At 42.1% G+C, this 27,888-nt stretch overlaps 1 protein-coding gene across 1 annotated transcript; it reads left to right on the top strand.

The window, feature by feature from the left end:
* The first annotated feature begins 355 nt into the window (after window positions 1-355).
* On the top strand, window positions 356-27,888 carry LOC141510137 (uncharacterized). Its single transcript, XM_074220147.1, has 6 exons — window positions 356-581; window positions 1,585-1,694; window positions 3,848-3,937; window positions 17,074-17,200; window positions 18,112-18,180; window positions 20,828-27,888. The coding sequence occupies exons 3-6, from the start codon at window positions 3,887-3,889 to the stop codon at window positions 21,712-21,714; spliced, it is 1,134 nt and encodes a 377-aa protein (XP_074076248.1). The 5' UTR covers window positions 356-581; window positions 1,585-1,694; window positions 3,848-3,886; the 3' UTR covers window positions 21,715-27,888.

Here is a 27,888-nt window from a genome sequence, read left to right as displayed (position 1 = left end):
CGGGGCTGGGCGGCTCTGGCATGGTGTGGACGGGCCCGCAGGGAGTTCCTTGCCCTCACAGAGCTTGCAGTCTCCAGAGGGAGAGAGGCCGGGAGGACCTGAGCCTGGGTCTGAGCCCGACTGGATGTTGGGGGTTTGGGGAGGTCTAGGGGGAGGAGTCGCTGTCCTCCAGAGGGCTGAGAATGATATCTTGTATGGAAGTAGAGTGGGGAAGGGAGCTTAGGCCTGGGGGAGTCACTTTCTGGGGTGCTCTATGTGTGGATGAGGGGCAGGGGCTGCTGAGCTGGACTTGATGGGTTGGGGGGGGGGGTGCCAGAGGGGTCTCCCAGTGCTCCTGGGAAAGATAAAAGAATGACCTTGGAGGGAAGAGGAGGGGAGGCTCCAGGGCTGCTAGAAGGGGCCTAGGCCTTTGTTCCCTGAGGGGGGATGGCATGGGTCTGACACCCCCCATCTCCTCCTTTCTGACCACCCCCTCCCCCTGCTCATTGGATGTTTGTCTCCTTGTCGTCCCCAGGGCGCTGTGGGGTCTGTGACATTGGTGCTGCCCCCCTCCCCCCAGCCATGGTGATCCCCAGATGCAGGTAGGGATGGATGTGTGTCTGGATGTATCTGGGGTGATGGGAGCGCCACTGTTTATCTTGGGGAGGGGCAGGTCTGTGTGGCCCTGGATTGGCCCCTTGCCCTTTGATTGTACCCAGCTCCCTAAGCCAGAGGGTCTTTTAGTGGAGAAGAGACTCTTGTCCCCCTCTTGGAATGGGACTTTATGAAGGGGCACCCCCAGTCTGTTGGCCATCAGGGATTTCCTTTTTGACCCTCATGGGTGGACTAAGGAGGGCAGCTGCAGGGCAGGGGCGGGGGCCAGGGACCCTGAGGTCGGGGTGAAGTCCCCGAGGAAGCCAGTTGACAGCTTCTCTTAGAATGCTTACACACACACGGCAGTGACAGACTCACAGGGCCAGCCCCCTCTGTCTTCCATTTATTTGGTCACTCAGGGGCATGCCGGGACCGGCCCTGGAGACTCATCCTGACTGAGGTTGGGGTTTGGGGGGGGTTCCCCAGAGCTTTTAGTGAGATGCACCCTAGGAATTGTTTGGGTCACTGTGATTCCAGAATAAAAGAATGGGGAGGCCTGTGGTCCCTGACTGAGAGGAGGATGTTTCCCCAGAGAGCCCAGGGGTCCTGTCCCTTCAGGGGCTTTGATGCCTCCCCTCTGGGACAGGCTGCAGGAACTGGGGGAGGGCGGGTATCAGCTCCTAAGTGTTGCTTCCAGATGTCTGCCCTGGAGGCAGCTGCTCTGGGGACCCCGTTTGACAGTTGAGTGAGAGACAGGCAGGCGAGGAGCTGGGGCCAGATGGGAACCCCTCTTGTGGACCCAAGTCAGGGCTCTGCCTGCCGCACCCCTTCTGTTTTCCCATCTCCGTGCCTTTGCTCCCACAATGCCCGCCACCGGTCTTAGCCTCTGTCCTTAGTGCCTCTTCAGTCTTCCTCCCACTGCATCATCATGCCAGGCAAGGCCCACTTGTGGGGAGGCCCGGTGGGATCACCCCCCTGGCTAACAGCCCTCGGCCTTGGTTCTCTCTGCAGTTCCCTGAGGCCTTCCCCAGGAGTTTTAAGGCTGAGACAGATCCTGTGACTGGCACTCTGCTTGGTGTGACAGGACTCGGGGAAAAGCCTCGGCCCTGAGCAGGACAGAGGTGAGTGACAAGTGCTCCTGCCCAGCTTTGCCCGCCTGGGGGACCCCACCCCAAGCCCTCTTTCTCCTTGCCCTTCCTTCTGCCTTGGTGAGGTTGCAGTTTTCCAAAAGGAGGTTTTTGAGCTCCTCCAGCCTGAGAAGGGCTCCGCCCTCCTTTGGGGGGGGGGGGGCTAGCTTGGGGATAGGGATGAGAAATCAGAAAATGTTTCCTGAGAGCCAAGCCAAGGTGGAGGGCTCACTTTGCTCAGCCATCCCTGTGGGGAGACGGCCCCACGGAGGTTCTTAGGGGGCAGCAGCAAAGCCGACAGCAGGGCCATCACTGTCCAGTGTTGAGCCACTGGAGCAGCCAGGACGTGCGCAACGAGAGCTGTCCTTTCTGGGTCCCTGGGCTGACTGCTCTTGGGTTCGAGGTCCTCCCCTCTCCTGATCCCTAAGCAAGCCTTCCTTCTGCTCCACTCCTCTGGCCATTCTAGGCTCCTCCTCTAGCCCTGTCCCCTTGTCCCAAGGGATTTCAGGCATAGCCCTCCAAGGGGCAAACCAATGAGGAATCATTCACCTGGCTGTTCCCTGGGGTAAGGGACTACAGGTTTGAGTGACCATTCCATCATCCTGGTTGGGAGAAGCTTCTCAAGCACCAGGCCTGGAACCAGGAAAACCCAAGTTCAAATCCAGCCTCAGAAAGTTGCAAAGTGGCTGACCCTGTGGGCTTCGGGTTTCTTCTTCTGGAGACGAACTTGCAGTGTCTCTGCCTAGAAAATCTAGATGGGTTCCCAAGAGGCAGGCATGACTTAAACATACAGCAGCTCCTCGCCGGGCCAGGCTGACCCTCCCCCAAACGCCCCTGCCCTCCCTCACCCCCTCCTGGGGCTCATGCCCCTCCATCCAGGAAGGCATCACCATTCTCTCCTTGCTTCCTCCCTGGATTTGCCCCAGGCTCTGACAGGTCTCCAGTGCCCCAGTGACTCACCAGCTCCTCCCTTAGGACATCCCCCCTCCCCACAGTGGGCCCTTTCCTCTTCCAGCCCCTGGACCAGCCTCTCCTGCCCTTAAGCCTCCTTTTTGGTAGCCTTCTCTTCCATTGCTCAGAGACCATTCTTGGAGGTCCATGGCAACCCAATCAGAGGCCTTGCTCAGGGAGTTCAGCCCATTTTTCAACTCCTCTCTCTCTTCCTGCCCTGCCACATGCTAAGGGACTTGTTACCTTCACTTACATTATGACCATATTCGTGAAATTCTCCTGTCCTGTGGCCTTTCCATCCCAAACCCCTTCTGCATGGCACAGTGAATTACATTTGACTTCAGATGCTCACTACCTCTGTGATCCTGGACAAGTCACCCTTATCTGTCCAATGAGCTGGAGAAGGACATGGAGGACCCCTCCAGAGTCTTTGTGAGAACATCCCAAGGGGTGTCACAGGGAATCACCTGCCTTTCTACTACAGTCTTATCATCTTGTTCTGATCTCATCCTCAAGTCTCTGCCATTGGGAACATCTGGAGAAACTGACTCTTTGGACTCTGCCCTGGATCTCTTCCCTGTGACCCTTCTATTTACATCTCCCTTCTTTACTAGGAATTTGTTTAAATACGACTAGAGGAATTTGCCTCAGTTGCATACACATTGTCTTCTTCTATTTAACTTTTATTCTTTTTTTAATAGGTCGGTGGTCTTTTTAGACATAGCTGACTCGGGAATGGGCCTCCTACCTGACTCATAAAATAAGCATCTTATTTCTTTGGTGCTATTATTTAAAGCCATTCTTGTCCAACTCATGCCCCCTGATTCTTTTCTCAAATAAAATGTTAGAGCTGTCTAAGAGGAGAGCTTCTTCATAGTCCAGAGGTCTTTACTCTTTCTCATTCCTTATTCATGATCCATATTTTTCTGTAAATTTGTATTGAATCACTCAGCATCAAAATAGTGCAGACTTAATTCTGAGACCCTCAAGAACCAACCTGGGACCTGAAGCCACAAGTCCTGATTCTTAGGCCAGACTCTGCTGTGATCCCAGCCTGGCCTTGTGTTTGCCTGGGCTCTCTTTAACCTCTTGTTTTTGTGACCTTAGTGGGAAGTGGGTCTTCTTCAGGACCAGGGACTCTGGGGACCTTCGAGATAAGGTTGGAGCATTGCTTCACAACCGTTTTTTTTTTCCAGCTATACTGCCACAAGACTGTCCATCCCCAAGAAAGAAGCATGGAAGATGAGGAAGGAGGGCCTTCGGGTTTCCAAGCAGCCAGAGCCCAGGTGAGTCAGGGGTTCTTGCCTCCTGAAACCAGAAAGGTGTTGACACACCTTTTTCTTTCTTTTCTTCTTTTGGTTTCAGTCCTTGTACTCCTTTATTTATTTGTTTATTTATTTTTTTAAAAACTTCTTTGTCTTTGAATTTTACATTTTTCCCCTAATCTTGCTTCCCTCCCCCACCCCCACAGAAGGCAGTCTGTTAGTCTTTACATTGTTTCCATGGTAGACATTGATCTGAATTCAATGTGTTGAGAGAAAAATCATGTCCTTAAGGAAAACATAAAATATTAGAGATAGAAAAATTATGTAGTACATAGGACAACTTTTTTTTATTGTAAGTAGCAGTCTTTGGTCTTTGTTCAAACTCCACAGTACTTTCTCTGGATACAGGTATTCTCCATCGCAGATTCCCCAAAACTGTCCCTGGTTGTTGCACTGATCGAAATGAGCAAGTCCATCAAGGTTGAACATCACCCCCATGTTACTGTTAGGGTGTACAGTGTTTTTCTGGTTCTGCTCATCTCACTCAGTATCAATTCATGCAAATCCTTCCAGGCTTCCTGGAATTCCCATCCTTCCTGGTTTCTAATAGAACAATAGTGTTCCATCACATACACATATCACAGTTTATTAAACCATTCCACAATTGATGGGCATTCACTTAATTTCTAATTCTTTGCCACCACAAACAGGGCTGCTATGAATATTTTTGTACAAGTGATGTTTTTACCCTTTTTCATCATCTCTTCAGGGTGTAGACCCAGTAGTGGTATTGCTGGATCAAAGGGTATGCATATTTTTGTTGCCCTTTGGGCATAGTTCCAAATTTCTCTCCAGAAAGTTTGGATGAGTTCACAGCTCCACCAGCAATGCATTAGTGTCCCAGATTTCCCACATCCCTTCCAACACTGATCATTGTCCTTTCTGGTCACATTGGCCAGTCTGAAAGGACACCCCTTTTTCCTTTGTCCTCAGTTTGCCCTGTCTAACCCAAGCCCCTCATTCTGGGCCTTCCCATTTTTCTCCCCATTTTGTATCTTCCTAACGGTACTAGGGGGGCACATGGTATTGAGAGCACTAGGCCTGGAGTTAGGAAGAAGTGAGTTTAAATCCAGCCTCAGACACATTCTGGTCCCTTTACTTCAGGCTGCCTCAGTTTCCTCATCTGTGCATGGGCATGGTGAGGATAATAACAGCACCTCCCTCCCAGGCTGGCTGTGAGTTAATCCTCAAGAATTCCATGATGCCCATGTTAAATCTCAGCGGCTTGAGCAGGAACCAGAGGACTTCTGGCTGCCATTTGCATTCCTCTGATTTTTTTACTAGTTTTTTCCATGTCAATAAAACCAGGCATGCGATGTTCAAACCTTTTTATTGCTCTCTTGTTTTTTTACTTTACCTCCATTTCTCAATCTCTTCATCTTGCTCTCCTGGCTGTAGAACCAGCCCAAAGCAAAGAGTGAAAATGAGCAAAAAAAGGTAAACATACGTTCTAGAAACCTGCCCAAGAAGTGAGTTCATCCTTCAGGCAGACACTGCTCTCTCCATGTATGGTCACCCCCTTTTTCAGACAAGGGAGTTTGAGAGCCACCCCTCCTGCTTTTCCAGCACCAGTCCTGGTCACTACCATCCAGCCCCTGGGCTGCCTTTCCTCTTCCTCCCTCTCCACGAGCTGGAGCCCAGTGGAAAGAACATGGCACTGGACGAGCAGGAAGACTTCAGTTCAAATCCTGCCTCAGACATTTTTGAGTCTTCCTTGTGCTTCTTGATTCTTGCCTCTGCACAGTGGGATTCCATTGTAGTCCTGTCCCCTGTCCAATCACCATTTCTTATAACAAAGCATTTGTTGCATCGCCTTTGCTCAGTTGATGTGCAGAATCAAACTTGTCACTTCTTGGCTCCCACAAAAAGTGATATTGGGGGATGAACTGTGAGGGGAGCCTCCTTTCTCTCCCTCTTGTGAGGAGCTGTCCCCTCCCCTTGTTTTCCAGGATACTTGGAAGCTCCTGCCCTCTTCCCTCTTTCCCAATGTGAATGAGGACACTGGGCCTTTCATAGCCTTTGGACTTCTCTCATTTTGCAAAGTCCTTCCCAGATGACCAGTAAAGGCTGAGCAATCACTTCTGCCTCTTTGTCCAGAGGTCCACTTTGTTGTCCATCTGCACCTGGTGACTTGAATTCATTGAGTATAGTTCATTGTTGCCTGTCTCCTTCCCGTAACCATGAATTTCTGTGCTAATTTACTGAAGACCATTTTCCTTCAAAGAGAAAACAAAATCAAAGTAAAAGTTGCACGATTTCACCTTCTCACTGTTGGCCATTTCCCAAGGTTTATCAATGCCTGTCTGACCCATTTCTTCTTTGCTCTTTCTCCCCTTCAGCTCTCCATCACAGTATCTTGATGTTTCCTGCACTGCTCTGACAGGCTCATTTGGCTTTTCTATCTTCCTCCATAGTGACCAGCCCTTGCTGCCATCTTGTCCTTTTTAAATCCTATTTCTGCCTCTGCAGATGTTATGGTCCCCTTAGGTGATGCCTTGGAAGCATGTGTGCTCTGTCTTCAGGACTGATTTGTGGAAGAGCTGCTCATGCACTGCCTGAGCTCAATTCCCCACTCATTCAGCAGTACAGTAACTGGTCTGAGCTTCTTGGCAGTCTGCCACCCTCAGATCTGGGGTAGCCTCCCCCACAGGGTTTCTTGTTCCTCCACAGCTCCTTTGCTGTGCAACCAAGAACCAAAGAGGGGAACCCTGCCTCTCCATAGTCCACAGAACTGTTCTGTAGCTCTGGGTCAGTGATGTTTCCCAGGGTTCTCCTTTATTTCTTCCTTTTGTTCAACATATCAATCAGTCAGTCTGTCAGCAAGCATTGGTTAAGTTTCTACTCTGGGCCGGGTCCTGGAGTCCAAGAAAAAAAGGAAACCATCCCTGTACATACACAGAGAACAATGTCTAGATGTAATAGAAACAGAAGAAGATGGCAGAAATAGAAAGTTGTGGAATGAAGAGAAGGCACAAGTGTTTGAGGGGATTGATCAGGAAGAACATCCTGAAGCAGATGCCTGCATGAAAGGAGGAGGGGGTGTTTGGGGTGAGCAGCCAAGAAGCCTAGTTTGATTGAAGGGGAGAATTGAGCTAGGAGAGAAGAGAGAGAAGAGGCAAGGAAGATAGGAAAAAATTAGCAGAACTCAAAAGAGGGCTTTTTATTTCCAAGGCAATTGGGCCCACTGGAGTTTATTTTATTAAAGAATTAACATGACAGACTTCAACCTTAGGAAACTGTTTTGGTTAAAAAAAAAATTTTTCCCCTATTTAATAGCTAACTACTTTCCTACTTCCCCTTCTGCACTTAAACTCCACCTCCCCCACTTGTCCCAGTGAACAAAAGAAAAAGACTTTCATCACAAATATGCTTCATCAAGCAAACCAGATTTCTCAACTGACCATATTCAAAAATTGGTACCTTCTCCTGCATTTTGGGTTTAAAGCCTCTTGATAGACTGTGGCCTCAGAGTCGTGATTTGAAACTGCATTGACCAGAGGACTCAGATCTTGTGGAGTTGGTTTTTTGCTATAATGTCATTACTGCATAACTTGTTCTCCTTGTTCTAATAATTTCAATTCTTCATCACTTTATACAGGTTGTTTCAGCTTTCTCTGAAACTGTTCCCTTCATTATTTTTTTTGTTCCAAAAATGTTTCTGTATTTTTAACCATTTTTGTTGGACTTGTTTTAATATCTTCATAAACTTTTTCCCATTATCTCTTCTTCTCCTGCTCTAAGAGAAGCATTCCATGTAACAAAAAATCTTTTTTAAAGACAAAAGGGAAAAAAAGAAAACAAGAGGAAAAAAATCAGTTCAACTGATCAATACAATGAAAAAAATCTGAAAACACAAGCAATGGTCAACAACTGTGGACCTCCCACCTCTATAAAAGGGTAGGTTGGAAGCATCCTCTTTTGTTTGTTCTTTCTGTCCAAATTATTCATAATTTTGCAACATTCACTTAATGGTTTGTATGCAGTCATTTTTTTCTATTTTTATCTGAGTATTTTCATAGCTAAATTGCTGTAGTTTCTGTGTATTTTTTTCATTTCGCTCTGTTTCTTTCACTCTGCATCAGTTCATAGATATCTTTCCATGCTTCTCTATTCATCTTATGCATCATTTCTTACAGCACTGCAGTTTTCTGTCTCATGTACCATAATTTTTTAGCTATTTCTCCTTGTTTCCACTCTTTTGCTTTCACAAAAGGTGTTGCTTTAATACTCTAAAGTCTGTGGGTGTTTTTTTTTTCCTTAATGACTTATTTGAGATGTAAACCCTCTTAACAGTCTGGTTCAAAGAGTATGAACTTTATTTGCATAATTACCGATTGTTTTTCAAAATGGTTGCACTACCTTCACAGCTCCACCACCAATATATTAGTGTGCCTATCTTCCCAGAACCTCTCCAGCTTGACATTTGTTGACATTTTTGCCAATTTACAGTGTGTGATGAGAATCTAGTGCTGTTTTGGTTTGCATTTCTCTTTATTTGGGAATTGTAGCTTTTTTTTTCTATTCTCATGAATTCTTTTAAGTTTTTTTTATAACTGTTCATGTGTTTTGAGTCTTCTATTCATAGCTATGAGAGATACGTGATGATTTTCTTCTATTTTTTTAAATGAACTTTATAGTAAGGTCACATATTGATTTAGAATGTATTGAGGTTTATCATGTTGGCCTAAGTCCAATTTCTGCCCCATGGTTTTATAGTTTTCCCAGCAGTTTTTAATGAATAAGGAATTTTTCTTAATTTTTATCAAGCACTGGGTTATTCCATTTTTCCAGTTATCCCTTGCCTACTCTTTTCCATTGATCTCTTGCTGTGTTCTTTGACTGCTATTTTATAATATAATTTGAGGCCTAGAAATACTGTCCTCTTTTCCTTACCTCTGCACTAATAAAACCAATGCTTCCAAGATTGGAAGGTTAAGAAAGGTGGGAAACAATTTTCACAAAGAGGAGTTTTGATAATGGTCTCATTTCTAAAATATAGAGAGAATTAAACTATATTTATAAGATTGCAAATCATTGATAGTAAAGTGATATGAAAAGACTTTTCAAATGAAGAAATTAAATCTATCTATAATTATAAGAAGAAATGCTCTAAATCATTATTGATTAGAGAAAAGCAGATTAAAAACAACTGAGTCACCTCATAACTATCAGATTAGCTAATGTGAGAAAAAGGAAAAACAATCAATGTTGGGGAGATTGTGGGAAGACTGGAGCATTAGTGCACTGTTGGTAGAGTTGTGACATCATCCAACCATTCTGGAAAGCAATATGGAATTATGCCCAAAGAGCATTAAATTAAATTAAATTAAACTGAGCATACTTTTTTGACCTAGCAATACCAATACTAGACTTATATCCAGAAGTAATCATAAAAAAATGGGAAAATTTCTACATGTTCCAAAATATTTGTAGCAACTCTTTTTTGTAGTAGTAAAGAATTGGAAATTGAGAGGCTGCCAATGAATTGGGGAATGGCTGAAGGAGTTATGGAATAGTATTGTTCTATAAGAAACCATGAATGGTCAACTCTAGAGAAGCATGGAATGAGTTACAGGATCTGAAGCTGAGAAGAGGAAACAGAACCAAGAGAACAATGTGTACAGCAACAACACTGTGAGATGAATAACCTTGATGGAAGTAGATCCTCTCTGCAATTCAGAGCTAGGACAACCCTGAAAGACCAGTTATGGCCAACTCCATTGACATCCAGATTGAAAAAAAAAAAAACAATATCAACAGAATCTGAATGAACACTATGTTTACTTTTTTTAAAATTTCTCTCAGGGCGGCTAGGTGGCACAGTGGATAGAGCACCAGCCCTGAAGTCAGGAGTACCTGAATTCAAATGCGGCCTCAGACACTTAATAATTACCTGGCTGTGTGGCCTTGGGCAAGCAACTTAACCCCATTTGCCTCACAAAAACCTAGACATAAATAAATAAATAAATTCTCTCATGTTTTCCTTCCTATCCCATGGTTTTCTTTCTTTTTCCTTAATCCTAATTCTTCATATCAAAAATGACTAATATGTAAACATGTTAAACACAGATATATTTGTACATTTACAAGTTTTTTCACCACTGAGGTAAGAGCTGGGAAGGGAGGGTTCAAGAAAATTGTGTAACTTCTAAATATGCAAGTAAATGAATGATAAAAAACTTTTATAACATGTAATTGAAGGAAATAATATAAAATACCAATAAAAATTATTTGGAGCATTTTTTTCATATGACTATGAATAGTTACAGTTTCTTCATCTGTAAGCTGCCTGTTCGGTTCAGAAAACTTCCAGACCCCCACCCCAGGTGAGTGAAGTCCATTCTCAGGCTTGACCAACATCAGTCTCAAAGAGCATTTCCGTGGACCTAGAGCATTGTTTATGAGGCTGGCAGCACCGCCCTTACCGCCCTTATGGGCCATTTCTTTTTTTTTTGTAAATTTCTTTGTTGCTTTTGCAAGGCAATGGGGTTAAGTGACTTGCCAAAGATCACACAGGTAATTATTAAGTGTCTGAGGCAGTACTTGAACTCATGTTCTCCTGTCTCTAGGGCTGGTGCTTTATCCATTGCACCACCTAGCTACTCCTCCACTGCACCACTTAGCTACCCATACAGGTCATTTCTTTACAAAAAATAGGACACTGAATACAGAAGTAACAACACTGTCCTGCTCTCTCCTTCTGTGTTTTAAGTTGACTCTTTGGAAGTTTAGTATAACTAAGTTGCAAAGTTGACCCCTTTACTCTTTCCTCTTTATTCTGTAGGGTCATGTGTTTGCTCTCTCCATGCATGTCCATATTCCCCCCCCCCCTTACCTCTTTCCCTTTTTCTCTAGCTCCCTTTCTCTGTCTTCCTCTCTCTGTCTTTGTCTCTTTCTCTCTCTCTTCTTGAGCTGCTGGACATGCAGGGATTTTTGTTAACATACAGTAAACCCCTGAAATACAGCAAGACCCTTGGCCAAAAAAAAAGATACAGAAAAAGTGAATTTAAAAAAAAAACTGGAAGAGATAGCTTAAAGGGTTCCAAGACCTTTAGCAGAACTCATAACCCCATCACAACGGCAAATCATCTTCTTTATGAGTCTGTTATTTAATTAGCATTTATTAAGCTCCTGCTGTGTGCCTAATTAGATAAGATTGGGGGAAAAGAATGAATTTCTGGAATTATTCAGAGTCCTAGGACAAATGTGCTATTCAAAGAATTCTTTTTTGTTTTTCTGGTTCATGTATTTCACTCTTGTCCTTGACCCTCTTTGGAGTTTTCTTGGTAAAGCTACTGGTATTGCCCATTTCTTTCTCCAACCCATTTGATAGATGAGAAAATTGCAGCCAATTGGGTGAAATGACTTGCCCAGGGTCACCCAGCTAGGCAGTGTCTGGGGCTGGAATTGAACTCACATCCTCCTGACCCCAGGGCCTGCTCTCTGTCCATTCTACCACCAGCATCCCAAATAGGCCCAGAGGATGTGTCCAAAACTTAGAACAGATAAAATGTAATGAGTTTAAGCTCTTCTCCAAATCCACTTTTGAGAATCTTTACAACAATCCTTTGAATTTACTATTATCCTTATTTCACAGGTGAGGAAACTGAGATAAATAGTGGGCAATTAAGTTGTCCATGATCACAGATAATAAGTGTCTGAAATCAGATCTGAATTCAAATTTTCCCAATTCCAGGTCTAGGAGTCTATTCACTGAGTCAGTGCTTTCCTTTAACAAGGAATAATCTTCCCACACCAAGAATAAACAAGGAAAGAGACAAATGAGAGTCATTGAACTTTATTTAAAATGCCCAGGAGGAGTTCAAGACAAATGATTCTGTACTTTTAACAATCCACCCAAACATGATCACAACTCACGATTTCACCTGGGATCAAACCTTTTTTCTCTTCTAGTCTGCTTATGGAAATGTTTATCCTTGTGAAGATATTCATCAAGTTAAGAATCAAAAGCTAAAGAATTCTTCAAGACATGTTAAAATCACCTTTTCTAGGAACCTTTTCTGATCCTCAAATAGCCAATGCCTTTCTCCATGGACTGATCACCTTCTGTCTCTTCTCTGTGGTCCTACAGCCCAGAAGACCTGACTTCAAAAGCTGTGTCCCTTGCCCCAAACATTGGCCAAGTCACTGAACCTCTGCCTCAGTTTCCTCATTATCAGGAATGAGGAGGAACAGAGCCACTCCTCTCTAGGTTGTTGGGAGCTTAAATCAATCGATCAGTAAACACTTACTAGGAGCCTACTTTGTCCCAACCACTCTACTGAACTAGAGGGATTCAAACAGAGGCAAAGACAGTTCCTGCATTTGAAGAGCTCATTGATTATTGGAGCCCGTCTAGTCATGAATGAAGTGAAACAAGACTGTGTCCTTGCTTCCAGGCTCTTGAGCATGCTGTTTTCACCATGTTATCACATATCTTTGCTGAGGATGAACAAGGCCTCAAGGTCAGCTGCCTCACATCTTCAACTTGTAAAGGCCAAAGAGGAGGAAGGGTTGGTGTAGGATCTTCTGTTTCCAGGAGATGGTGCCTCAATGCAGCCTCTGAGACTGAGATGCAACAAGTTTGGAAATAGTCTCTTCTTTTTGTGCTAGTTTTGGTCTAACAATAAATACCAAGAACATCCAGGTGCTCCACCAGCCCAACATCCCACCATCCAGATGTGGAACCACCAATTACATCTAATGGAAAAGCTATGAATAGGTGGACAAGCTCACTTCCCTTGGCAGTGTCCTTTCCAGGGAGGTTCACATTGACAATGACATTGCCAGGAGGAGCTTGGTATTTGGGAGACTGAAAGAGATCCTCTTCTAAAGAGATTAGCATACCATAGAAGAATATATCTCAACTTTATTTCAACTGAATTTATCAGTTGCTTTTTCCAATATTCCCTTGGACTTTTCAAGATTATAATTCCCTTGCTGGCACTGATTTTTTTAATTTAATAAAAGAAAGATTTTATTCATTTTGAATTTTCTAATTTTTCCCCAGTCTTGCTTCCCTCCCACCACCACCCCCAGAAGGCAGTCTGTTAGTCTTCACATTGTTTCCATGGTATACATTGATCCAAGTTGAATGTGATGAGAGAGAAACCATATCCTTAAGGAAGAAAAATAAAGTATAAGAGATAGCAAGATTACATAATAAGATAACAGGTTTTTTTTTAATTAAAATAGTCTTTGGTCTTTGTTCAAACTCCACAATTCTTTCGTTGGATACAGATGGTATTCTCTATCACAGATACCCCAAAATTGTGCCTGATTGTTGCACTGATGGAATGAGTAAGTCCATTAAGGTTGATCATCACCCCCATATTGCTGTTAGGGTGTACAATGTTCTGTTTCTGCTCATCTCACTCAGCATCAGTTCTTGCAAATTCTTCCAGGCTTTCCTGAATTCCCATCCCTCCTGGTTTCTTTTTTTCTTTTTTTTAAATTTATTTATTCATTCTTATTTTGTATAAATGTTTTTTTAAACATTACTAAAATATTCTTGTTTAAGAGTAAATATAATACCAACTCCCCCAAAAAATATATAGACCCTCATGAGTGATAAAGGAGAGAGAAAAAAATTAATAATTGTAGGTATGGCCGGATGGTGCAGTGGACGGAGAATTGGCCCTGGAGCCAGGAGCACCCAAGCCCAAATCTAGCCCCAGACACCCAGCTGACCCCCGTGCAAGCCACCCCAACCCCATTGCCCTGCAAAAACAAACAAAAAAATCCAAAAAAAAAAATAAAAATAGTGGTAATAATAATAGTAGGGGTGGCCAGATGGTGGACAGAGCACTGGCCCTTGAGCCAGGAGCACCCAGGTCCAAATCCGGCCTCAGACACCCAACAATCACCAAGCTGTGTGGCCCCAGGCAGCCCACCCAGCCCCATTTGCCCTGCAACCCCCCCCCAAAAAAAATGATAGTAAAAAATGTGCTTCAGTCTGTGTTCCAATACCACCAGCTCTGTTGCAGGTGGATCATATTCTTTAGGATAAGTCCATCACAAAAGTTACTTCCATATTTTTCCGCTCTTGCCATTGCTGATCCCAAATCCCTCCATTCATACTTCTCTACTACCATGTACTACATTTTCTCTCTCCTTGCATTCTGTCTCTGCTGTAGTGTAACTGAGTGGCACAGCAGAAAGATCCCACCCTTGGGACCAAAAGACCCCAAGCCCCCATACCACCCCTTAGGCCCAACATCCACCTGGCCCTATGGTCCCAGACAGGCCATCCAATCCCAGCCCCTTGCAAGAAGTAAAAAATAAAATGTGTTATATCTGACCACTATCCCCCCCATGGTCCATCCTCTCCTCCATCACTCACCTCCCCCCTTCCCCATCGCCCTTTTCTCCTTACTCCAGATGTCTATACCCCATTAAGTATATACGCTATTTCCTCTCCTAGCCACCTCTGATGAGAGTGAAGATTTCCTCATTCCCCCTCACCTTCCCCCTTCCATATCATTGCAATAGCTCATTGTAATAAAGAAAAATCTTACTATATGAAATATCATAGCCTATTCCTCCTCTCCTTTTTTCTTTTTCCCATTACATTTCCCTTTTATCTATTGACTCCATTTTTACACCACAATATATCTTAAAATTCAGCTTTCTCCTGTGCTTCATCTATAAAAAACTCCTTCTACCTGCTCTGTTAATTGAGAAGGTTCATATAAGTATTATCAATATCATTTTTCCAGGAATACATGTAGTTCATCATCATTAAGTCCCTCATATTTTCCTCTTCTCCTCCATTCTCTATGCTTCACCTGAGTCCTGTATTTGAAGATCAAACCTTCTGTTCAACTCTGGCCATTCCAACAAGAACATTGGAAATTCCCCTGGTTCATTGAAAGTCCATCTTTTTCCCTGGAAGGGGACATTCAGTTTTGCTGGGTAGTTGATTCTCGGTTGCATTCTAAGCCCTTTTGCCTTCCAGAATATTATATTCCAAGCCCTATGAGCCCTTAATGTAGTTGCTGCTAAATCCTGTGTGATCCTGACTGCGCAGCTCCACAATATCTGAATTCTGTCCTTCTGGCTGCTTATAATATTTTCTCTTTGACTTGGGAGTTCTGGAACTTGGCTATAATACTCCTGGGGGTTGGGGTTGGTTTTTTTTTTTTGGATCACCTTCTCAGGGAGATGGGTGGATTCTCTCAATTTCTATTTTGGCCCTCTGCTTCTAGGATATCTGGGCAATTTTCCTGTAGTAATTCTCTGAAAATGATGTCAAGACTCTTTTCCTGATCATGACTTTCAGGTATTCCAATGATTTTTAAATTATCTTTCCTAAGTATGTTTTCCATATCAGTTGTTTTTTCAGTGAGATGTTTCACATTTTCTTCTAATTTTTCATTCTTTTGGTTTTGAAGTATTGTGTCCTGATTTCTTGTAAAATCAGCAACCTCCCTCAGTTCCATTCTTTGTCTGAGGATTTGTTTTCTTCAGAGAACTTTCTTATCTCTTTTTCCATCTGGCCAATTCTGCTTTCTAAAGCATTCTTCTCCCCAATAACTTTTTGTACTGTTTAATCCATACTAAGCTGGTTTTTAACATGTTATTTTCTTCAGCATTTATTTGGATCTTCTTGACTAAGCTGCTGATTTCTTTTTCCATGTTTTTCCTGCATCTCTTTCATTTCTTTCCCCAATTTTTCTTCTGTCTCCCTCACTTGATTTTCAGCATCTTTTTTGAGCTCTGTCATAGCCTGAGCCAAGTTTCTGTTTTTCTTGGAGTCTTTAGATGCAGAAGCTTGTGCTTCCTCATCTTCAGATTGAGTGTTTTGATCCTTCTTGGGATCAATGGCAAAGTATTTCTCAATGGTGTTTCTCCTTTTTCTCTGCTTACTCATTTCTCCAGCCTGAACCTGGTTTTGGGGTGCTTCCTGAGCTTTTGATTGTTATTGGGACACCCCCACACACAAGGATCTCAGTGTGTGTGAGGCTCTGTCTTCCCTCCTGGTCTGTGAATGACCATAAGCACAACCCTCCCATGGGGCTGAGGTGGGGGGGGGGCCTGCTGTTCTATGGGGGGCCTAAACTATGATCAGGATCTGAATGTGGTCAGAGCCCCAGAATCCTATTCCAGGGACAGAGAACACAGCTTGGCAGTCTCTCTCCACTCCCCTCCCTAGGCTCAGCACTCATGCCCTGGGGGCTCCTGCTTACTGGCTCTGCCTGCTTCCTGTTTCTGTATCTGGGCTGCTGCAGCCATGCTGCTGGTTGTGTGCCCTGAGGGCTGGGCTTCACATGCTCACTCTGGTAGAGGTCCCCCACTGATCCAAGTTGTGCCTGCTGCCCCCCGCAGGGTGTAGGTCAGGAAACTGGCCTTGCTGCTGTAAGCCACAGCTCCCAGCACCCTGGGACTGCCTTTGGGAGGCTGAAGTTCTTTCCCTCTGGTAGGCCTCCCCTCCATCCCCATGGAGCAGAACCTTTCTGCTCTTTTCCAGGTTACCTTAGGTTGGAGAACTGCCTCACTGCATCCCTCTGTGGGTTCTGTCTCTCGAAAATTTAGAGTCCTTAGTTTATAAGTTTTGAGCAAGAGCACCTAAGAAAGAGTCTTCTCCTGTTGCCATCTTGGCTCTGCCCGCCCCCTCCTGGTTTCTAATAGAACAATAGTGTTCCATCCATAAATATACCAGTTTGTTAAGCCATTCCCCAATTAAAGGGCATACACTTGATTTGTAATTCTTTGCCACCACAAACGTGGCCGCTATGAATATTTTTGTACAAGTGATGTTTTACCCTTTTTCATAATCTATTCATGGTGTAGATCCAGTAGTGTGGGATTGCTAGAGCAAAGGGTATGCACATTTTTGTTGCCCTTTGGGCATAATCCCAAATTGTTCTCCAACTAGGTTAGATGAGTTCAGAGCTCCACCAAAAATGTCTTAGTTTCCCAGATTTCCCACATCCCTTCCGACATTGATCATTGTCCATTCTGGTCATATTGGGCTGGCTCTGCTTCTTATAAAGGGTGCTACCTTTGGACAATTGCCTCTCTCTTTGCTTCAGTTTCCTTCTGTACATTGATGAGCATTGGCCTGGATCAGTTCTGAAGCCTGTCTGATGTTTTAGGAGGTGGTGACATTCAAGGATGTGGCTGTGGACTTCACCCCGGAGGAATGGTACCTGTTGGATGATGCTCAAAAGCAGCTGCACAAGGACATCATGCTGGAAAATGCTCAGAACTTGCTCTTCCTGGGTAAGGACCATTCCCCAGGTAACTGGGAATCTGCCATTAAAAGGAGTGTCCTCAACTCTCTCCCTCAGGGGAGGGTTAAACATTCATCACCTCTTAGGCCAAAGTGATGACCTCCTGCCTCCAAGAGACCAGGTTCTCCTGCTACCTAGTTTTCCTAGGAGACACCTTTTTGCCATGTGATAGGGAGCTAGACACAAGTCTTCAAAGTCTCCAAACATTGACCTGAAGCTTCTCCTTGAAGGGCAGTGAGGGTGACCTCCTTCATCCCAATGCTCCCTTTCCTCTTTGGGAAGTGTTTGGTCATTGGAATGTTTTTTTGTTACAAAGGACAAATATGTAATTCACTGTTCTTGGTGTTAATCATGGAGTTCTAGTATCGTAAGAGTGCTCTTGCTCTTCCTTCATACACACCCCCCACGTACACACACACACACACACACACACACACACACACATTTATAGGTCTAATAGAGATGCAAGCAAAGAAAGGGAAGGGAGACATCTGCTGGTAGCCAGACCCTGTGCTAAGAACTTTCTTCATGCATATTAACTCACTCTATCCTCACTACTACCTTTTGAATTGGGTTTCTATTATTTTCCCATTTTATAATTGAGGAAACAGGCAAATAGATTAAGTGATTAATTCACTGGCCAATTAAGAGTTTGAGGCCAGGTGTTCCTGATTCCAGCCCAGTACTTTCCTGTCCCCTAGAAATGCCTCTAATTTCTAGGCTATAGAATCTATGGAATGTGGATATCCTTCTGTGAAGGAGGAAAGCAAAGTCAGAATTTTCTGATTCCAATTTATTTGCAGGAAAAGTGGCCCTGCTTTGCATTGCCTCCCTTTCCCTAATGAAGATTAATTCCAAACTTCTCTCCATCCTCATGCCTAATTTTCCCCCCCTGTCTAGGATTTCCAGTTTCCAGAGAAGATTTGACCCTCCACTTGGAGAAAGGAGTTCTGAGGACCTTCTGTCCAGGTGAGTGATGTGTGAGGGGGTATGGGTTGGATCCCAGGAGGCTTCTGGATGTATCCAGTAAAGAAGTGTGAGATTTGGGGGCAGGAAGACCTGAATTGTTATTTCTTTTCAGACAGTTATTAGTAGTGGGCTCCTTGGGATCTCTGAGATTCAGTATCCTCATCTGGAAAAATAAGGGGCTGAACTCCCTGGACTTTTAGTTCCCTTCTTTTAAATTTTTTTTTCAATTACTCAAAGATAGTTTTCAGCATTCATCCTTTTGTAAGCTCCTGAGTTCCCCATTTTTCTTCCTCCCTCCCTTTCTACCATGCTCCCTATAGCAATGAACAATCTGATAATGGTTTTACAAGTACAATCATATTAACATATTTCCAAGGTATTTTCCATTAGAACTAGGGGGTAAACTATAATAAAGAAAAATATAAAAGAAAGTTGTAAAGGGCGGCTAGGTGGCACAGTGGACAAAGCACCAGCCCTGGAGTCAGGAGTACCTGGGTTCAAATCCAGGCTCAAACACTTAATAATTACCTAGCTGTGTGGCCTTGGGCAAGCCACTTAACCCCCTTTGCCTTGCAAAAAAAAAAAAAAACAGAACTTGTAAAAAGTGATGAGAGTATGGTTTTGTCTACATTTTGTCTTCATATCTTTTTTCCTCTGATTCTGGACAGCATTTTCCTTCACAAGGCTTTGAATATTGTCCCTGATTTTTGAATTTCTGAGAAAAGCTAAGTTCCTCATTGTTGTTCTTTCTAAGGTATTTCTGTTAAAATGTACAATGTTCTCCTGGTTCTTTTAGTTTTCTTCTTCTTTTTTTTTTTTTGGAAGACAATAGGGTTGTGACCTGCCCAGGGTCAAACAGCTAGGTAATTATTAAGTGTCTGAAGTCATATTTGAATTCAGGTCCTCCTGACTCCAGGGCCAGTGCTCTATCTACTATACCACCCAACTCCCCTTCAATTTTTCTTCTACTGATACTTCATTGATCCTATTAGAGGTCTTTGTTGGGAATTTGGGGGCATAAAACTCTCCTACAACTACCTAGAGAGGGTTGAGGCTGTCTAATATGACTTTTCTAAGTCAGTATGAATCTACTAAATGACAACTGGATATAAGGAAGTACAAGCCTGATCCTCTGAAAGCATAAAGCTGTCAGGGAAGCCACATTTTGGTGAGCAAGAAAGCATGAACACAATTGCTATTTTAGACTAAGATGGAGCCCATCAAGACAAGGTGGGCAGATACTAAGGATAAAGAAGACTGGAACAGTCTTAAAGGAATAGATCTTGTGGTATTTCAGAAAATCCTGGATGAGTATTCTAGGCAGGAGCACCAGCCAAGGAAAACCCACACTGTTGGGAGGCAGAGTGTTCCATTCATGGAGTACAAAAGAGGCCTCTGACCCGCTGCATCCTAGTCTTTGTGGAGGGGGAGCCAGGTGAAAGAAGACTAGAAAGGGGAAAAGGGGCCAGAAGTTGAAGAGCTTGAAGAGCTCAACCTAGAATTTTATCTTTGATCTCTGAGCCCCTGGAATTGTTTAAGTAGGGAGTGACATGGCCAGGCAAAGAACTACAGGAAGATGAATTTTACAGTTGGTGGAGGATGGAGTGGCCTTGGGAAAGTTTTGACAGTTTTAAAGCACCCAGTCAGTTCTTGTAATACCTCAAACATGAGGTCATTTGGACCCCCAACCAAAAAAGGGGCAATGTTGGTGGAGCAAGGGAACTATTTGAGTAACGTTACAAAGGTGGAATCACCTTGCAATAGATTGAATCTTGAGGCAGGGGTGTGGGAGCAATAATGAGGAGTAGATGACTCCTAGTTTTGCCCAAGAATGATTGTGAGGTTTTTGTCCTCCATAGTAGTAGCAAAGCAATATTGGGAGAGCATTATAGGCATTGGGTTGGATGGGATAGGTGAGAAAGAACAAATGAGGAGTCCCAGGAGAAAGTAATGTCCAAGAACCTTAGAGAAAAGAAGAAAGTATCAAAGAAAAGTAGATGATTGACAGTGTCTGAGATTGCAAAAAAGGTCAATGGCATAATATCTAAGCATTAGAATAAATGATGAGAAAAGTGGATCTAACTGAAAATTATAAGAGGACAAGTAAAAAGAGGAAATTTATTTCTCATGTTATCATAAAATTTACAAAGAATGACCATGGGATAGAGCATCAATACTGGTCCATTTGGAACAGTTGGGCAATTACCTGAATATAAGAAAATAGCATTGTTATCAAAAAAATGCTGTTAATGCAAAGGAAAATAAAATGGAGAACATCTGTCCAGTGCAGTGGCCAGAGCACACTCTGTCACCAGGTTGGAGCTCTACTCTCTGGTGCTGAGATTTGGGTCGGGTCACTCAGCCATTCAGAACTCATGACCCAAGCAGTAACATATAATGATAAGGTGGCTCTGCCCTTGTCTCAGGTTTGTGGTGAGGATCCATGCAATTGTATGTGGAACTTTTTTGTTCATTAAATTGTCTTATAAGTGTAACCTTAGAGTATTTTCAGATTGATTCTCCCCATTTAATTTGGAAGGCTTTTTATTTTGACTGGGGAAACTGAAGATTAGTTGGTTCACTTTCTGCCAGGAGGAAGAGCATATCCTCATACATATATATGTGTGTATGTGTTGGTTTCCTTCAGATGCAGAGACCAAGTGTGATGAGATGAGAGTAAATCTGAAAATGACCTCGTGGGATGACTTTACTGCTTATGGTGAAGAGAGGACTCATCTTGATAACCATGAGTTTATCCACACTGTAGAGAAACAGGATGAACATACTCAATATGGAAAGACTTGTCAAAGAAGCTACAGTTTCACTGAACATCAAAAAATCCACACTGGCGTGAAACCTCATGAGTGTAATCAATGTGGAAAGACTTTCATTCGTAGCTCCAAACTTGCTGTACATCAGAGAATTCACACTGGGGAGAAACCTTATCAATGTAATCTGTGTGGAAAGACTTTCAGACACAGTGATAATCTTCATATACACAAGAGAATCCACACTGGAGAGAAACTTTATCAATGTAATCAGTGTGGAAAGGTTTTCACAAGGAGCACCCATCTTGCTGTACATCAGAGAATCCACACTGGAGAGAAATCTTATGAATGCAATCACTGTGGAAAGACTTTCACACACAGCTCCAGTCTTGCTGTACATCAGAGAATCCACACAGGAGAGAAACCTTATGAATGTAATCAGTGTGGAAAGACTTTCACACACAGCTCCAGTCTTGCTGGACATCAGAGAATCCACACAGGAGAGAAACCTTACGAATGTAATCAGTGTGGGAAGACTTTCACACAGAGCTCTGGTCTTGCTGTACATCAGAGAATCCACACAGGAGAGAAACCTTACGAATGTAATCAGTGTGGAAAGGGTTTCACACAGAGCTCCAGTCTTGCTGTACATCAGAGAATCCACACTGGAGAGAAACCTTATGAATGTGATCTCTGTGGAAAGACTTTCAGACGAAGCTCCAATCTTATTACACATCAGAGAATCCACAGTGTCATCAGACCCTAAGAATGTAATCAATGTGGAATGAATTTCAGATGCAGTGATAGTCTTGATACTATCATAGAATCCACACTGGGAAGAAGCCTTTTGAGTGTAATCAGTGTAGAAAGATTTTCAGAAAAAGTTCCCCATCTTTCTGTACATCAGAGAATCCTTACTAGAGTAAAACCGTAGAAAGGGGATCAATATGAAAAGGCTTTATGATGCCCATCCAATTTTGTAGGTATCAGAATATCCACCCTGGTGTGAAATTTATGAATCTAATCAGTTTGGAAAATCTTGCCCCATGTCTGAGAATGAACACTGTTGAGACACCTGAAAAGTATCGATTACATTCCAAAGCTTTTAATATACACTTTCATCTTACTCAACATCAGAGAATCCACACTGGAGAGAATCATTATGAGTGTGGTGAATATGGTAAAGCTTTGCCTAAACACTTTCCCCTTTCCAAATAACTGACAAATGAAAAGTTCCCAAGACAATTTCTGATAATTCATATTATTCATTGATGACAAAAAACTAATATAGCAAACATTATTAGCTAACTGGACATTTTTTATCTCTTGTAAACCAAAGTTGAATCATGGAAGCCTCCCAGTATTTAAATGCCCTTAGATGAGTGGATGTTCCCAAAAGGTGATGATAAATTCTAACAGGTTTAAATTACAATTGTGATGAGGGTTTGGGAGTATAACCCATCACTCAATCTAGACAAAGAAATTTATATCCAGACCATCCCTGAATAGGGTCATCTAGACAAAAAGGGAAATACACTTCCCCTTGACTCTGTCTGGCTAAAACCCAGTGGACTAGAATTCACCTAGACTAAAATCTCTTTACCTTTTAGCTCTGATCTAAACCTCTCCAATTGGGTAACTCTTGCCCAAGATTTCATCCTAAACATCAGCCCTGTCCTTCAAAGACTGGTTGAATAATCTATAGGAGCTGATTTCTGAAGGAGGAAATACAAAGACAGGGGAGAAGTTTAGCCCTAACTCAATATTTGGTTATTAATAATGAGAAAAATAATCAGAGAATTCATTCTAGAGGATAAACCTCATTAATATCATCACCATGGAAAATCATGAGACTAAAGTCTTCCCTTATTTTTCATCAGAGAATTCACATGAGATAGAAATAATGCACCTGTAATGAATGTGAAAAGGCACAAATGGAGCACAAAGGGGGTTAGGCCACAGAAAATTCATCTAAGGATAAAGTTCCACATGGAATCTGCTGGGAAGCCCTTCAGTCTAAGATCATCTCTTTACACTAAGGATTCATAATGGAGTGAGGACATAAAAGTGTATGATAAGGTCCCACCTTTCTCTGGAAGATGGAGGTCACTAGACACCATAATATTCTCACTGAAAAGTCTTTTCAAAGTCATAATTGTGGGAAGGCCTTCATCCAGAACTTATACCTGCGTGTCCATTGTAGAAGTCTTCCTGGAGTTAAAATTCATGGATCTAATTAATGAGGAAAGACTGCCCCTGCAGCACAGACCTTATTAGACATCACATATTTCAACCAAAGCAAGAAGCCCTGAAAAGGGATTGAAATTTTTCCTGAAATCAAGGTTTCTCATGACTCACCTAAAATATTCCATGGCTCTCTAGGACAGGGCCTGCCACTGACCAACTCATTTAACTACACTTCCTCCCACGATAGAGAAACAGACCTTTTCTGTCCATCCTCCAAGCTGGCCTGGGTTGGTAATCTCCTTCATTACTCCAAAATTAGTTTTGGGGTCTTATTGTAAGATTGGTTGGAAGGGAATTTTGGAAAACCCAGGGTAGTTACTGCCTTTCATTGCCATCTTCGCTCTAGAAGTCCTCATGCCCATGTTTTTGCCAAGAACTATTTCTTTTATATCTCATTTCCTTGGAAAGATATCTTAACTTTCTCATTTTATTGTTTTATTCTATTTTTTATTTTTTTTTTTTGCATTGCTCATTTAAGAACTCTCCCCTTGCTATTCACTGGAATTCAGTTGGCTTTATTTTCTCCCTCTCTTTTTTTACCCATCCCTTTCTTCTTTCCTCAGCTCATTGTAGACCCTCATCAGACCACCTTTCTTTCTTTGCTTTTTCTTTGAAGTATTTTTTTGTTGCTGCTTCCTGTATGACACTCCTCTCAAACTGATAATTGTTCATGTGTACTATCTGCTATATCTAAACACTTGAATTTAGAGTTTGATGGTTTTCCTTACTTTTTCAATTTGGGTCTCAATTTTGAAATAAGAGCCTCAATCAGTTCCATATTTTAACTGATTGTATAAAACCTTCTATATCATTGGACTTTATTTCCTTGGTGATATTTTATTCATAGTACAGAGCAACTTTGGTCCCTTTGGCATCAGTGGGTAGAAGACAAACTTGTTACTGTGTTATATTATTGCTGTGTTGTAATCAAACTCATCTTGACTATGCATTGAAGAAATCTTGCTGGAGATAAAACTTATGGAAATCATTCTCAAAGTTAACCCTCTTGCTCTACTATAGATTTCATTTTGATTTCCCATTATAAGAGAACTCATTTAATCATGCCAAATTTCACACTCTGAATGTCGGGGTTTTCCCCTGGAATTCTGATGTTTCCCATTACTCTTCAATAATAATCCTTTGAATTTACATATTGTCATTTCTTCATCTGTTCACCAAATTGCTGACCCAAAAAGTTCTGGTATCCATATTTTATAATTGACCGCAATTAGTCTAGAGATTAAAATCACAGCTGGATAAAATGATTTTCTGTGTAAGATAATTTGGGAAATATATGCAGTTGAACTGATGTCATTTGATTGGCAGCAAGATTTTGTTTTAAATCTTTTGTCAAAACAATAAATCTGTAATATTGCTTTTATGTATCAGGTTTATCTTTCTGATTTTGGGAGCTATTTATAAGAAATATTGTTAATTTTAATAATGATATCTTAGAGGATGATGTAATTGTATTCATCAGTAATCAATTCCTCCTTTTTAAAATATTAATTTATTTTTATTTTTTCAATTGCCTGCAAAGATAATTTTCAATATTCATCCTTTTGTAAGCTTTTGAGTTCCACATTTGTCTATCACACTCCCTTCCCCATGGCACTGAGCAATCTGATAGACTTTGTATCTGTACAATCATGTTTAAAATATTTCCTCCTTGATGATGATATTTGTCCTTCTTTCTTGAAGAAGACCATGACATTGGGGAGGTGATGCCATGACAAGTACATAAACTGGATTTGAGTGAGTGGGGGCTGTGCTAAGTCACCAACCTCACTTTCTTCTCCAGAGCCATTTGTGTCCATTGGCTAGATATGGATGAGGACGGCTAGAGATGGCCTTGGATATGAGGCAGTCAGGATTAAGTGATGCAATTGCCCAAGGTCATAAAGCTAAGTGTCAAATGTCTTCAGATAAGAGTAAAACTCCCATTCTCCTGACTAAGTGAATGCTCTCATCACTGCCCATATTAATCATATTGTGAAATCACAACTGGGGGGAGGGACCATGAAAAAAAGAAATAAAAAGAACAAAATATGCTTTACTTTACATTTAGACTTCATAGTTTTTTCTTTGGATGTGTATGGATGGCATTTTCCATAACAGACTCAGGATTGTTCTTGACCACTGAACTGCTGCGATGAGATGTGGCCATCCTAGGTGATCATCACCCAGTGTTACTGTTAATGTATACAAAGTTCTGATTCTGCACCCTTCACTCAGCATCAGGTCTTGCAAGTCTTTATCAGCCATCACCACAAAGGACCAGAAGATAGAGGAATGTTCTAAAAGGCAAAGGATATGGACTTACAAGTAAGAATAACCTCCTCACAAAAAAGAAGTATAATCCACAAAGGGGAAAAGTGCCTCATAATGAACTAGAGGGTTTCCAACCATTATTAATGAAAAGTCCAGGACAGTAGAGAAACTTTCAAGTTCAAAGACTGATGTCAAGAGAAAGATTTTAAGAAAAGGAAATTCAAAATAATTATAAAACTAAATAACTAAAAATAACTAAATAACTAAAAATCTGCCTATATCCAAATATCAAAAGATGATGCAGGTGTTCTCTCTTCAACCTATCATCATCAGGGGTGATGAGGAATTTGATTAAAAGGTATGAGATGGTTTGAAGATCTGAAAAGAATAGAAAGGGAAAGAGGATACAGTAGAAACAACTGAGTTCCAGTGCCTGTTTATAATTATTGTTATTGGTTTTTGTGAGGCCATGGGATAAGTGATTTGCCCAAAGGTCACACAGCTACTAAGCATTAGGTGTCTTAGTGATTTGAACTTGGATCCTCCTGACTTCAGGGATGGTGCTCTACCCACTGCACCAGCCTCAGACACTTGCCATTTAGTAGCTATGTGACCCTGAGAAAATCACTTAACCCTGATTGCCTCGCATCCAGGACCATCTCCAGTCATCCTGATCTATCTCTGGCCACTGGACTCAGATGACGCTGAAGGACAAAGTGAGACTGAGGACTTAGCACAGCCCACCCTCACTCACAACCAATTCATGTGCTTGTCATGGCATCACTTCTCCGATGTCCTGGTCTTCTTCGAGAACAAATGACAAACATTATCATCACAGACAGGGAAGGGGGAAGGGAAAGTTAGAGAAAGTTAAATCATGAGTGCAAGTCAGGACCTGAGAGTTGATTTAAAAAATAGTCTAGTTTCTTCCATTCTAACTTCCAATTTTCCTAACAGTTTTTATCGGAGAGAGTTTTTATCCCAATAGCTGGACTCTCTAGGTTTATCAAACAATGATCAGAAAAATTGGTCTAAATCATAACTTATTAGAGAAATGCAAATTAAAGCATCTCTGAGGTACCACCTCACACCTCTCAGATTGGCCAATATTATCAGAAAGGACAATGATCAATATTGAAAGGAATGTGGGAAATCTGGGACACTAATACAATGCTGGTAGAGATGTGAACTCATCCAAACTTTCTGGAGAGCAATTTGGAATTATGCCCAAAGGGCAACAAAAATGTGCATACCCTTTAAACCAGCAATACCACTACTGGGTCTATACCCTGAAGAGATTATGAAAAGAGGGGAAAATATCACTAGTACAAAAATATTTATAGCAGCCCTGTTTGTGGTGACAAAGAATTGAAAATTAAGTGAATGTCCTTCAATTGGGGAATGGCTTAACAAACTGTGATATATGTATGTCAGGGAACACTCTTGTTCTATTAGAAACCAGGAGGGATGGGAATTCAGGGAAGCCTGAAAGGATTTGCATAAACTGATGCTGAGTGAGATGAGCAGAACTAGAAAAACATTGTACACCCTAACAGCAACATGGGGGTGATGACCAACCTTGATGGACTTGCTCATTCCATCAGTGCAACAATTAGGGACAATTTGGGGCTATCTGCAATGGAGAATACCATCTGTTTCCAGAGAAAGAATCATGGAGTTTGAACAAAGACCAAACACTATTACTTTTAATTTTGAAAAAAAACTATTATTATGTAATTTTTCTATCTCTTATACTTTATTTTTATTCCTTAAGGATATGATTTCTCTCTTATCACATTCAACTGAGATCAGTGTATACCATGGAAACAATGGAAAGACCAAGAGAGGGCGGCTAGGTGGCGCAGTAGATAGAACATAGGCCTTGGAGTCAGGAGTACCTGAGTTCAAATCCAGCCTCAGACACTTAATAATTACGTAGCTGTGTGGCCTTGGGCAAGTCACTTAACCCCATAGTCTTGTAAAACAAACAAACCAAAAAAGACTGACAGAATGCCTTCTGGGGGGGGCGGGGAGCAAGAATGTGGAGGAAAAACTGTAAAACTCAAATCTTTCTTTGAAAAAAAGAAAGAATGAGGGGCAGCTAGGTGGCTCAGTGAATAGAGCACTGGCAGGAGTACCTGAGATTAAATCTGGCCTCAGACACTTAATCATTACCTAGCTGTGTGGCCTTAGGCAAGCCACTTAACCCCATTGCCTTGCAAAAACCTTAAAAAAAAAGAGTGAGAGAGAGAGAATGAAGAACAAGCATCATCAGCATCTAATTATTACTGAGCATTTTTTTCTTGAACCTTATTTTTCTTTTGGCTTATTTGTTTTTCTCCCTCTCTAATCTGACCTGTCAGGTAAAAAAGAAAAACACAGTACAAAACTATTGAATAAAGATTCAATGGACCAAAACAAA

Source organism: Macrotis lagotis, chromosome 1 (genome assembly GCF_037893015.1).
Source record: "Macrotis lagotis isolate mMagLag1 chromosome 1, bilby.v1.9.chrom.fasta, whole genome shotgun sequence".
Taxonomy (NCBI): Eukaryota; Metazoa; Chordata; class Mammalia; order Peramelemorphia; family Peramelidae; genus Macrotis; species Macrotis lagotis.
This window is presented reverse-complemented; position numbering and strand designations above follow the sequence as displayed.

Excerpts from the sequence above, each read along its gene's own strand:
- LOC141510137 (XM_074220147.1), top strand. The coding sequence starts at position 3,887 with ATGGAAGATGAGGAAGGAGGGCCTTCGGGTTTCCAAGCAGCCAGAGCC. Across the intron at positions 17,201-18,111 it reads TCAGAACTTGCTCTTCCTGG|GATTTCCAGTTTCCAGAGAA; the intron begins GTAAGGACCATT and ends CCCCCTGTCTAG. Across the intron at positions 18,181-20,827 it reads TCTGAGGACCTTCTGTCCAG|ATGCAGAGACCAAGTGTGAT; the intron begins GTGAGTGATGTG and ends GGTTTCCTTCAG.